Source organism: Gymnodraco acuticeps, unplaced genomic scaffold (assembly GCF_902827175.1).
Source record: "Gymnodraco acuticeps unplaced genomic scaffold, fGymAcu1.1, whole genome shotgun sequence".
Classification (NCBI taxonomy): Eukaryota; Metazoa; Chordata; class Actinopteri; order Perciformes; family Bathydraconidae; genus Gymnodraco; species Gymnodraco acuticeps.
Window position 1 is genome coordinate 17,841 of NW_022991458.1, and position 14,034 is coordinate 31,874.

At 43.6% G+C, this 14,034-nt stretch overlaps 1 protein-coding gene across 1 annotated transcript in view; it reads left to right on the plus strand.

The window, feature by feature from the left end:
- Positions 1-14,034, plus strand: part of LOC117532976 (voltage-dependent R-type calcium channel subunit alpha-1E-like) — a gene marked incomplete at both ends in the record, with an annotated part of 58,796 nt that overhangs the window by 16,817 nt on the left and 27,945 nt on the right. The window contains 2 exon segments of the mRNA XM_034196598.1: positions 8,783-9,536; positions 9,538-9,632. Of these exon segments, the coding sequence (XP_034052489.1) occupies positions 8,783-9,536; positions 9,538-9,632 (849 nt within the window).

The window sequence follows — 14,034 nt, forward strand, 5'->3', positions numbered from 1 at the left end:
GGAAATTCCACACTTAATCACCTTCTAGTAAGAAAAGAACAAATAGACAAGCTTAAACCAAAGTTGTGTTATTTAAAGGTCACCTATTATGCAAAATCCACTTCTTCTTGTCTCTTCTACATCAACTCTGTGTGAAGAGACTCTGAAAGTTTCAGGAACAAAGATTCTTTCTCTTTTTCTCATTTCTATAAAAGCCTGTCTGAAAATGAGCTGATCAGATTTTGGCCACTTTATGATGTCATAACGATGTTTTGTCTTGTGTAACCATTAGCCAATCAGCAACCAAGGTAACCCCCCCCCCCCCCTTATCACCTGAATGTCCTCCTGGAGCTCCATTAGGCGCGTTCACACCGCAGTACTTTTCCCACTTTAGTTCCGATATAGTTCTGAAATGTCGCGTTCACACCAAAAAGAGCCGGAACTCAAATTAGTTCATGAGAACCTTTTCACCCCCTTTTCTGTCCCTGCTAGAGAGCAGGTACTTTCGTGGGAGAAAAAGGTTCCTGTGTCTGATTGGCTGGAAGGATTGCAAACCACGCCCCGTAAAACTCCCAAAAAGTTTTGTGACGCCGCCATTTTATTATCCTCGCATTAGCATTATTAGCATTAGCATTAGCCCAGCGCAGAAACGCAGAGAGACTAATTTATGGCAACACAAAATAAAACATGGGAGTGGTGGAGATGAGGAGGTGTCGGCGTTCTGGCGATTTACTCGGAAGGCTTCAGTAGAAGCTGCTAGGAGTCCCAGCAGCTTCTACTGAAGCCAGTCCCCAACTCCGGGGACTTCCGGCCCGGGACTTCCGGCCGGGGACTCCGGGCGGCAGTATACGCCGTGAAGTGGTTTGCGGCCTGCCAGTAAACCCAAAGCAGAAGAAGAAGAAGTGACGTCAGCGGCTTCATTTGCCTAATCCTCCCCCAGGGACTTATTCCGGTGAGAACGCGATCTGAACTTAGTTCATGAGAACTAAAGAGTTCACATGAACTAAGTTCACATGAACCTTTGTGGGAAAAGTACTCCGGTGTGAAAGCGCCTCTTGAGTTCTTTGTAACCAAATATCTCTCAGAGGGGCGTGGGGAGGGGCTCCTTATTTTCATCTAAAGTAACAGACAGAGAATCAGCACTTTGGAAACAGGGCTGAAACAGAGGGGATTATGGGTAATGCTGCAATGATCTGTTTGGTGTTTCAGCCAATCAGAGACAGGCTCTGGATATATCTGAGACCTGTGATATATTGATGAGAAACAGTGTAATAGGGGACCTTTAATAAATAGTTATATATTATATTTTCCCAGCTGGAAGGACAGATAGCCTGCACCAATGTGTGCTAAAGAAATCTGACCCAGTTACACAGAAAAACAATGACTTCATTTAGGGAAGAGACACAGAAAGTCTCAGCTACATAGTGATTACATTACAGGGTACTGACGATTGGTGGCTGGACATAGGGTTAAACTTTGACATGTTAGTTATAGACCGTATGATAACTAATGGTCAGAACAGAAGGTGGCCAGTCTTTTGTATTTAAGGTGTGATAAAAGCCTGGGAGTGACAGGTTTACATAGAAGTGAAAACTGTCAGAAAATCAACCAGAAGTTCCAGTGTCATATATTTAATTAAATCACACTTGTGATACATTTCTACGATGCCTCCGTCCTCGTCTATTTAAGACTGACCTGCACAGATTTAGATTTCCACGTGATGCAGAGCAGCTTTGAGAGGATGCTGAAGGTCATCCTGCTGATGATCAGTGTGTGAGAGTGATTGATGTTAAGTGAGAGGTTTTCTCTGCGGCCTCTGCTCCAAATTCAGGTCTCCATGGTTACTGTTTCCACTTTGGAGCGGGAGGAGTTTGGGATGTTGTCATAGATGAGAGTAACACATACTACGGTTTCTTTACTTCCTCTACAGACGACCAGACATCCATTATTTCAACTAAACTATAAATCTACGCAGATCATCGATGTCCAGTGACATGTTTCTATAGTGGGCCTCTCTGACCATCATAATTGGGCTTCTTGTAGATAAAAAAAAGCGCAGTTTTTTTGTTTTTTTGATGTGATTGTTGAAAACTTCAGAATCTGTATTTACCGCCAATCCAAAAACAGTGAATGTTTTCCCTTCCAAAGCGTGTGTGGCCGTAACTTCGCCCGGAAGTGACGCATGTGTTACTCTCATCGATAGAGGCAAGGTTAGTGTCCTAATAAACATGGAGTGAACCAAGGAGGGCGAAATGAAGACAACACTATGTAAAAATGGTCGCTACACAAACCAATAAGAGATTAGCATCCTAACCGTGGTGTAATCTGGTGAGGTATATGGTGTACAAATAGATGGTAGACGAGTAGCAGGCTGTCATTACACATATTTCCTCATGAAATCCCCGTTATTAGCGTGATGTGCGCTAACAAGGCTGTTTATAATAATAACAATACATAACATACATTGAGTTGTGATTAGACATGGTGAGAGTGTCGCTGATGTCGGTGGATAATAACCTGAAGGACTTCACTCGTTCTGTTAAACTGACTTTAGCCGTTTAGATTAGAGACCCCCCACTGTTCTGCTGCTATCACCTCAGTGTTACTGACTTCTGAACTAAACATAGACGCTTTTCTCCAGCTGCAAAATGGAAATGAATGAACAGTATGAAGTTAGGCTTTTCAAACATGTGGTCCTGGGGGCGTCTTGTTGGTCCTTGCTGGTGCACAGTGTCAGGAAAACTCATTGTTGTTGTGTCAAGTTGTTACAGACGTGTTAAGCTTTCTGTCGTTGCCAGAAAACTTGATTTCCAAAGAGATCGTCTGTAAACCCAGGCACTGAAATCTTCCCTAGGTTCAAGGTTCGAGGTTCTTTATATACGTCATACATAGCTACAGAGTAGTGATGTCGATGGAAATCTTAGGTCACAGGCTTCTCCAACAGTGCAACACAATAATACAGATAAGCAGAAAAATATAGTGCAAGTAAATATTAAAAAGTAAATACAAAAAGAAAAATAGTTTAAAAAAGTGAAAGTCTATATGCAAGTTATTGGAATGATATATTAGGTAAATAATGACTAAGTAGCAGATGAATGTTATGGATGTTGTTTCAACAGTCCAGGTGTTTTGCCTGTGGGATCAAACTGTCTCTGAATTTGGTGGTGTTTGTCCTTAGAGTGTCTCGATCACTTTTGTTTTGATTACTTCTTGTTGAATGGATCTGCGGGGAATTGGAGCTCACTTTGTCCACAGGCTGCTTTGCTTACTGTGATGAAAACGTTGCTTTTGCTTACCCGTACAAACAACAGTTACCTTCATGTGTGCAGGCTTTGATCTGTTCTGTTCTCACTGGTGGAATATGTTCATAACGTGACCTTGTCTTTTCAACACTCAGGTCCTCAGGTTTGCAGAGTAGATTGTGTTTTCTTACTCGGGGATTGATTGCAAAGTGCCTGATCGTGCTGAAGGTGTTTGAAGTGCATGTGCATGCAGCAGAGTGGGACTCTGTGTGCTCGCTGTGTGTGTGAAGAAACAAGCATTTTGTTGCATGGGCATGTGGAAGAATTCACATTTGTATCACCGTACCTTCTTGCTCTGTGTCTTTCTTTCTTTACCTTATCATGGAGACATCACATATGATAAGATGACCTGTATTGATTAGTCAGGTGTTGTAGCAGCAACAGAATAAGACAGAAACACATTAAACTCTGAACCGATGACGCCTACTGCCTGAATCCTAATCATCTTCTTTACAGACAGACTTTGTTTTTATTCTGACTTTTTTTCTGACTTATTCTGAAAACCCTGACTATCTAAAAGAAAAATGAATTAAAAAAAATAATTTTAGAAAAAAGATCAAAATACACTCTTTTTCAAAGTTTTGACATTTTCTCAAAATTCAGATTTTTTGACTTCTTTCCAAATTCTCACTTTTTAACAACATTCCTACTTTTTTTAAAATTCTGACTTCTTTTAACAATTCTCAAATGTTTCTCAAAATTCTCACTTTTTTCACATTTCAGATTTTTCAATAATTTTTGCGATTTTTACAAATGTCTGACTTTCATAAAAATTATGACTTTTTTTCTCAAATTCGTAATTTTTAAATTTCAGTCTTGTTTTGCTCATCCTGACTTTCTCCTCAGAGTTCTCGTTACATATGGACAGATATGTTTAAGGGTTAAACAGATATACTTTGAAACGTGCAGGAACCACAGTGGTGAAAGTCCTGTGTGCAAATATCCCCAATATTACTGTTCAGAGCAGAAGGGAAACTGCAGTCTCCTGTCAGAAAGCACCAGACTCTGAATCAGACTGAACTTTAGGGTCAGCTGTGAAACCCCGACTGACCTGACTCCTGTTGACCTCTGAGAAACTTGCATGACAGCATTAAAAGAAAAAGACATGCAGCATGCGGGAGACTGGTTTCACTTTGAGAACGCATGCATACGATCAGCATGACCAAGGGAAGAAAAACACACCTTACACACAGCCTGCTTTTCAGTACAAGACGTGTACAGTTTTTCTTCCAACCCTCTCCCAAATGCTGTTGGAATATCGTAGAAGTAATACAGGGCTCAACAATAAGGATTGCAAGGAAGCCTGAAGTTGTTCATTATTTTCCAGACGGGCGAGAAATATCTGCGTGTTTGAAGGATCAGATGATTGACTTGAGGGGATACTTTTTATTGTATCTGTCATTTTTATGCAATCTTAATTTGTAAAGTAACAAAAAATTTAAAAATAAATGTAGTAATATTTTCCCCCAAAGTCTCTTGAGTGCGGGACACCGAATAAATGTGAATTCTGAAAAAAGCGAGGATTATTAAAAAGCGAATTTGAGAAAAAAGACGGAATTTTGAAGGAAAGAAGTCAGAAATGTGAAAAAGGGAGAATTTTGAAGAAATTGAGAATATTGAAAAAATTGAGAATTTAGAATACGAGAGTTTTAGAAAAAAGTGAGAATATTGAACAAAGTGAGCATTTTGAACATAAAGTGAGAATTTTTAAGAAATCAAGAATATTGAAAAAAGTGAGCATTTTGAACAAAAAGTGAGAATTTTGAAAAAATTGAGAATTTAGAATACGAGAGTTTTAGAAAAAAAGTGAGCATTTTGAACAAAAAGTGAGAATTTTGAAAAAAGTGAGAATATTGAAAAAAGTGAGCATTTTGAAAAAAGTGAGAATATTGAAAAAAGTGAGTATTTTGAAAAAAAATGAGAATATTGAAAAAAGTGAGTATTTTGAACAAAAAGTGAGCATTTTTAAGAAATCGAGAATATTGAAAAAAGTGAGCATTTTAAAAAAAGTGAGCATTTTGAAAAAAGTGAGTATTTTGAGAAAAAAAGTCAGAATTAAAAAAAAAAAAGTACAAACTTCATCCTTTAAAAAAAAGTGAGAATTATGAAAAAATGTCAGACTTTTAAAATGTATTTTTGAAAAAAATATATAAGTGTTTGATAACTGCTAATAAAAAAAACGACTTGAAAGGGCAAGTTAAATTGGACAGGTGGATTCTTGACTTATTCGACCAACCAGGCGAGTAAAAAAACACATTAATGTTGAACCCTGTAATATCTTGATTCTCTGCACATGCATTCCTTTAGCTCTGTTAGCATGTCTTATGAATGCTGTGTTTGCTCTGAGGAGAGGGCGGTGTGCAGAGCTGCATCCCACTGTGCTGGTTCTGTTTCAAAGGGTTTTTCTAAAATATATTTATCTACTTTTTTCCCGTGTTTGCTGACGGAGCCCATCTCTGTGTTTTTCTACCTGTCTACCTTCTACCATACTGTAGTAACTGTCTTCCTATCAATGTTGTTCTACCTGTTGATGTTTATTAATGTTGTTTCTAATACTGCTACCATCTCGTTTGTCAATGTGCCGCCTGGCTCCAGTGGAGACACACAGCAAAGCATCGAGAGACCCTCAAATTCATACTTTATTCACTACAAATGTCTCAACAAGGTGGAAATATAAGCTCGCAACATAAAACGTGATCTTATAACTGAATTATACGGTGGCTGACGGGTTCAAAACGTGCTTCAACGGCCAAAACTCTTCCATACAAAAGCAAAGACAAACAGACTCAGAGAGTTTCTTCCCCCGAGCATCATGAATTATTTCCTGCACTTTATTTTGTTATTATTTTATGAATGTATGAATGCTGCGTGTCTTTGTTGTATGTTGTCTATTCTGAATGTTTCGATGGCACCTCAAAAGGAGTAACTTTACTCTTCTTGTTGTATATTGACAATAAATGCTTCTCCTGTAATTCTAATATTATCATGAGGAGAAACATGCTGCGCTTTCGAAAACAATGCAAATATAAAATCACAAATGTGCCGAAACTAATGCAAACGAAGAAACATCCGCACCAGCTTTGAGTTTCAAGAAAAGCACTCTATAAATAAAATGCAATATTATTATTAACACATACGCAGAGTTTTCTAAAAAGCGCTGCATAAATGAAACGCTGCAACAAAAAAAAAACAGTTGGGGTGTTTCTCAATGTCGAGGAAGGCTGCTCCAGAGCCACTATTTCAAGCATACTACGTCATGGAGTACCGCTGAAGGACTGATCCAATGTCCAGCATACTTGGAAATCTACCGAGCCCGGCGTCCTTCGTAGCGAGACATTTAGAGGCTGCACATGTGTAGACTCTGCGGTCTTAAAATCCCCACAATGCTTTGCGAACGGACCAATTTCCCCAAATCTGTGGCGGAAAATGTAAGGCGGGGCCTCTCATATGACGCACACTTGCTTGCCTGTTCCACTCTTTGTTTTCCGAATGCCAGGAAGGATTCTTGCCTCGCTTCTGAAGCAAGTGACTCGACATTGAGAAACACCCTTGGTTAACTTTATAATCTCCGAGCTGTGCGCGTCACTTTTTTAGTGTCCCCTGGTTTCCGTTGTGTTTTTAAAGTCTACATTTGAGTGTGTTTTGTGATTTTATAACTGTGTGTTTCTCCTAATGATTAGATTAGAAGCATTTATTGTCATTATACAAGTACAACAAGAAGAGTACACGAAAGACAACAACAACAACGACACGCAGCATTCATACATTCATAAAATAATAACAAAATAAAGTTCAGGAAATAATTCCTGATGCTCTGGGGAAGAAACTGTCTTTGAGTCTGTTTGCTTTTGTATGGAAGAGTTTTGGCCGTTGAAGCACGTTTTGCACCCGTCGGCCACCGTAGAATACAATACAAATGATGCATTTTGCAGTCTATTAAAGCACCTTTACCTTTCAACAACATGGCGTTATCAGCCTGTAATGAGTTGTGTTGTTTGTGTTTATCTTCACGGATCTTTTGCTGTGTGTCTCCTGTTCTGTTTTGTCTCTGCTCACAAAAGCACTAATGTCTTGTTTTCAACCAATCGCTCATTGATAACACGGACCACACAAGAGTCCTCGCTCCAGTAAGTATCTCTGTCGCTCAGCCTGATTCATATTCTGTGCTGTACCTCCAGTCCAAACCTCATTTTATTCCACTTTTCTTTATATCTCTCCCACTGGTTTCGCTCTGCATCTTACTCCTTTTGTTATCACAGTCTCACAACAACTCCTGGCTTGCTTAATTTATCACTTTACATCTCCATCGATCCAGTGATTTGTTATTGTTGATTTAAAACAGCTCCTAAAGTTGAGCATCAGACAAAAGCATTGTTAGCACACATACTGTGATATTGTTTTCTTTGGTTTTAATGTGTATATTTCATTGTATTTTATCAAATGAAAAAGGAACCTAGAAGAATTTAAATCAGTCGAAACAGATTCAGAAACTTTACTTTGAATCAAATGAGACTTTTCAGGATTCACAGCATGCAAACAAAGATGTTTTCAATAACAATACATACTAAAATAAATAAATAAAAGATAAACCAGAGATAAAACTTCTGTGTATTCAAGGGACAGTTCAACCTAAAATCAAAAGCACATATTTGTCCTCTTCCCTGTTGTGCTATTTATCAATATCCACTATTTGGTGTAAATAGCTGATTGCGAAATTGGCTAACAAGTGTCTAAATGAGACGACTAAACGTCATCACGAACAACATTAGCCTCCTTTAGCTTAGCGGTGGTGACGTGAAGTCATGTGACCGTGCTGTAGTTTCTTTATAGCCCAACATTAGCCACCTTTAGCTTAGCGGTGGTGACGTGAAGTCATGTGACCATGCTGTAGTTCCTTTATAGCCCAACATTAGCCTCCTTTAGCTTAGCGGTGCTGACGTGAAGTCATGTGACCGTGCTGTAGTTTCTTTATAGCCCAACATTAGCCTCCTTTAGCTTAGCGGTGGTGACGTGAAGTCATGTGACCGTGCTGTAGTTTCTTTATGGCCCAACATTAGCCACCTTTAGCTTAGCGGTGGTGACGTGAAGTCATGTGACCATGCTGTAGTTCCTTTATAGCCCAACATTAGCCTCCTTTAGCTTAGCGGTGCTGACGTGAAGTCATGTGACCGTGCTGTAGTTTCTTTATAGCCCAACATTAGCCTCCTTTAGCTTAGCGGTGGTGACGTGAAGTCATGTGACCGTGCTGTAGTTTCTTTATGGCCCAACATTAGCCTCCTTTAGCTTAGCGGTGGTGATGTGAAGTCATGTGACCGTGCTGTAGTTCCTTTATAGCCCAACATTAGCTTTTTACTTCAGAAATTCTATCTAGATTGATAAACAGGGGAGAGGAATAATATGTATTTAAAATTTCCGGGAGAACTGTCCCTTGTAAATGTGTTGTTAATAATAAAATGTTTATTTTCTCTGATATGTGTTCCTCTTCTTCTTCTTTTTCTCAGTGGTAGCAGGAGGAGGCGGCCCTACCTCTACAGGAAGCGAGCGATCCACCGCAGCCGGCCCACCTACTCCTGCAGTCTGGAGGAGGGTCGTGGCCTCCCTCTCAACCCCTCTCACTGTTTCATGTCCAGGAGGGAGAGGAGGAAGAGGATGACCATGTCGGTGTGGGAGCAGAGGACCAGCCAGCTGAGGAGACACAGACAGATGTCCAGTCGAGAGATTCTGTTCAACAGCCAAAACGAGGAAAAGGACGGAAACCCAAACTCCAACGCTGCCCCTACTGGACATCCACAGTCACTGCATCGAAAAACCATGGAGAACACACTTTCCGGGAGTTTAAAAAAAGACCCTTTAGCATCGCCGTCCAAAAACCCTGCTTCAAACTCCTCTGTGTCTCTGGATATGCCTTTGGATGCCACTCTTTCTGGTGAAGATCCTACAAATAATCCCCCTTCTGAAGCACCTATTGCTAAACCTGAATCTGAAGCTGAATCTGTAACTGAGAGCGAAAAACTCACCGTTGATCCGACTCACAGCGAGCGCCGGAGTCCCAGATTAAACGGCGAGCGACAACACAGAGCGGTGAAGAAGTTCAGACCTCCTGAAAACCTGGATTTGTTGACCCCCGAAATGGGAGGTCACGGAGGAGTCAGGGGTCGCAGGGGGAGGCATCACGGAGAGAATAAGAGTCAGGCATCATCACCCGGGAGTCGATCGGCCAGCAGAGAGAGGAGGAAACATCCGGAGCGAGTGGAGGGAGAAGGAGGTGGAGACCAAAATGGAGGAAAAAGAAGAGTGCAAACCTGAGGAGAGCAGGTGAGAGGATAGAATAGAATAGAATATATCTTTATTGTCATCATACAAAGTACGAAACAAAATGTCTTTGGCAACTCTCACTGCAGTAAAAAATAAAGCAGAGGTAGTAGCGGTGACAGTGCAACGAGATAACATTCAATGTCAATGTGCATATTTACACTTACAGTCTAAATATATATTAGTAAATAGTTTAATTAATTTTAGGGTGAAGACTTGGTTAGGGTTAGGGTATGGGTTAGGGTTAGGCATGTGTTGGTTATGGTTAAGGTTAGGATAAGTCTCCAGGAAATGCATGTAAGTCAATGTAATGTCCCCTGAAGTGATGTATACATGGTATGTGTGTGTGTGTGTGTGTGTGTGTGTGTGTGTGTGTGTGTGTGTGTGTGTGTGTGTTCACAGTTGTTGTAATGTGCTCTGAGGTTGAGATACTCATCCAACATGTTGTTTTGTGTTTATTCGGGTTTTTTAGAATTGGTAAACAGGTTAAAGGTCCCATGTCATGCTTTTCCGGTTATTACCCGTCCCCTTGTGTTATGAAGGTTTTATGCATGTAAACGGTCTGCAGAGTCAAAACCCTCAAAGTACACCCTGTAGCGAGTAAAACTCTAACACAGAAAATACCTCCCCAAAACGCCTCGTTGGAGATACGTCACTGTCCATTTGATTCTTCCGGGTACGCATGATGTCAACCGTACCCGGAACAAAATGGACCAATCCGTGGAGCCGTTACGTTACGTCCGCGGAGCCGTTACGTTAAGCCCCCGTGGATTGGTCCAAATTGACCAATCCACGGACTTCCTCACACACTCAGTGCAGGCAGCTCTGCTGATCTCTCCTCCCGGGCTGCAGGCTGATAACAGACAGTTGGGATCGCGGCGAAATTCTCTCTGCAGACCCATTCTCTCTACAGACCCATTCTCTCTGCAGACCCATTCTCTCTGCAGACCCATTCTCTCTGCTGACGCGTTCTCTCTGCAGACCCATTCTCTCTGCTGACCCATTCTCACCGCAGACCCGTTCTCTCTGCAGACCCATTCTCTCTGCAGACCCATTCTCTCTGCAGACCCATTCTCACTGCAGACCCATTCTCTCTGCAGACCCATTCTCTCTGCAGACCCATTCTCACTGCAGACCCATTCTCTCTGCAGACCCATTCTCACTGCAGACCCATTCTCTCTGCAGACCCATTCTCTCTGCAGACCCGTTCTCTCTGCAGACCCATTCTCTCTGCAGACCCATTCTCTCTGCAGACCCATTCTCACTGCAGACCCATTCTCTCTGCAGACCCATTCTCTCTCAGACCCTTCTCTCTGCAGACCCATTCTCACCTGCAGACCCGTTCTCTCTGCAGACCCATTCTCTCTGCAGACCCTTCTCTCTGCAGACCCATTCTCTCTGCAGACCCATTCTCTCTGCAGACCCATTCTCACTGCAGACCCATTCTCTCTGCAGACCCATTCTCTCTGCAGACCCATTCTCTCTGCAGACCCGTTCTCTCTGCAGACCCATTCTCTCTGCAGACCCATTCTCTCTGCAGACCCATTCTCTCTGCAGACCCATTCTCTCTGCAGACCCATTCTCTCTGCAGACCCATTCTCTCTGCAGACCCGTTCTCTGCAGACCCATTCTCTCTGCAGACCCGTTCTCTCTGCAGACCCGTTCTCTCTCTGCAGACCCATTCTCTCTGCAGACCCATTCTCTCTGCAGACCCATTCTCTCTGCAGACCCATTCTCTCTGCAGACCCATTCTCTCTGCAGACCCATTCTCTCTGCAGACCCTTCTCTCTACAGACCCATTCTCTCTGCAGACCCATTCTCTCTGCAGACCCATTCTCTCTGCAGACCCTTCTCTCTGCAGACCCATTCTCTCTGCAGACCCATTCTCTCTGCAGACCCATTCTCTCTGCAGACCCATTCTCTCTGCAGACCCATTCTCTCTAGACCCATTCTCTTGCAGACCCGTTCTCTCTGCAGACCCGTTCTCTCTGCAGACCCATTCTCTCTGCAGACCCATTCTCTCTGCAGACCCTTCTCTCTGCAGACCCATTCTCTCTGCAGACCCATTCTCTCTGCAGACCCGTTCTCTCTGCAGACCCATTCTCTCTGCAGACCCATTCTCTCTGCAGACCCATTCTCTCTGCAGACCCGTTCTCTCTGCAGACCCATTCTCTCTGCAGACCCATTCTCTCTGCAGACCCTACTCTCTGCAGACCCGTTCTCTCTGCAGACCCATTCTCTCTGCAGACCCATTCTCTCTGCAGACCCTTCTCTCTACGACCCATTCTCTCTGCAGACCCATTCTCTCTGCAGACCCATTCTCTCTGCAGACCCATTCTCTCTGCAGACCCATTCTCTCTGCAGACCCATTCTCTCTGCAGACCCATTCTCTCTGCAGACCCATTCTCTCTGCAGACCCATTCTCTCTGCAGACCCATTCTCTCTACAGACCCGTTCTCTCTGCAGACCCGTTCTCTCTGCAGACCCATTCTCTCTACACCCATTCTCTCTGCAGACCCATTCTCTCTGCAGACCCATCTCTCTGCAGACCCGTTCTCTCTGCAGACCCATTCTCTCTGCAGACCCATTCTCTCTGCAGACCCATTCTCTCTGCAGACCCATTCTCTCTGCAGACCCGTTCTCTCTGCAGACCCGTTCTCTCTGCAGACCCGTTCTCTCTGCAGACCCATTCTCTCTGCAGACCCATTCTCTCTGCAGACCCATTCTCTCTACAGACCCGTTCTCTCTGCAGACCCGTTCTCTCTGCAGCAGACCCGTTCTCTCTGCAGACCCATTCTCTCTGCAGACCCTTCTCTCTGCAGACCCATTCTCTCTGCAGACCCATTCTCTCTGCAGACCCATTCTCTCTGCAGACCCATTCTCTCTGCAGACCCATTCTCTCTGCAGACCCATTCTCTCTGCAGACCCGTTCTCTCTGCAGACCCGTTCTCTCTGCAGACCCATTCTCTCTGCAGACCCATTCTCTCTACAGACCCATTCTCTCTGCAGACCCATTCTCTCTGCAGACCCATTCTCTCTGCAGACCCGTTCTCTCTGCAGACCCATTCTCTCTGCAGACCCGTTCTCTCTGCAGACCCATTCTCTCTGCAGACCCATTCTCTCTGCAGACCCATTCTCTCTACAGACCTTTCTCTCTGCAGACCCATTCTCTCTGCAGACCCATTCTCTCTGCAGACCCATTCTCTCTGCAGACCCTTCTCTCTGCAGACCCATTCTCTCTGCAGACCCATTCTCTCTGCAGACCCTTCTCTCTACAGACCCGTTCTCTCTGCAGACCCTTCTCTCTGCAGACCCATTCTCTCTGCAGACCCATTCTCTCTGCAGACCCATTCTCTCTGCAGACCCATTCTCTCTGCAGACCCGTTCTCTCTGCAGACCCATTCTCTCTGCAGACCCATTCTCTCTGCAGACCCATTCTCTCTACAGACCCATTCTCTCTGCAGACCCATTCTCTCTGCAGACCCATTCTCTCTGCAGACCCATTCTCTCTACAGACCCGTTCTCTCTGCAGACCCATTCTCTCTGCAGACCCATTCTCTCTGCAGACCCATTCTCTCTGCAGACCCATTCTCTCTGCAGACCCATTCTCTCTGCAGACCCATTCTCTCTGCAGACCCGTTCTCTCTGCAGACCCATTCTCTCTGCAGACCCATTCTCTCTGCAGACCCATTCTCTCTACAGACCCATTCTCTCTGCAGACCCATTCTCTCTGCAGACCCATTCTCTCTGCAGACCCATTCTCTCTGCAGACCCATTCTCTCTGCAGACCCATTCTCTCTGCAGACCCATTCTCTCTGCAGACCCATTCTCTCTGCAGACCCATTCTCTCTGCAGACCCATTCTCTCTACAGACCCATTCTCTCTGCAGACCCATTCTCTCTGCAGACCCATTCTCTCTGCAGACCCATTCTCTCTGCAGACCCATTCTCTCTGCAGACCCATTCTCTCTGCAGACCCATTCTCTCTGCAGACCCATTCTCACAGCGTTTATCAACCTTTTTCTTACTCAATATCAAGCCACACTTATTGTTTCTACTTCGGCTGTGACTTTGTGTGTGCTCAGCGTGAGTTTGGCTGTGTTTCGCTGTGTATCGCTAAACAAGGAAATCACACCTCCACGGAGCTCAGCGCGATTCACAACGTCCCGACCAATCGGAGCACACTGTGCTCACAGGGAGGGTGGGGGCTGGAGCTATTGGAGCTACAACGAGCCGTTAAAGGCATAGAGTGAAATTCAGTGAATACACGTAGTTTACAGAGATGCTGTTTGAGGAACCAATGTGAGTTTGGAAAATTGCACAATATAAATCTATTCTAGTAGACCTCAACAATGGAATTATGATCAGTGGAAATGGCCATGACATGGGACCTTTAAATGAAAGTCAAGAAAGAAAGTAATGATTGAAGAAGAGATGCAAAT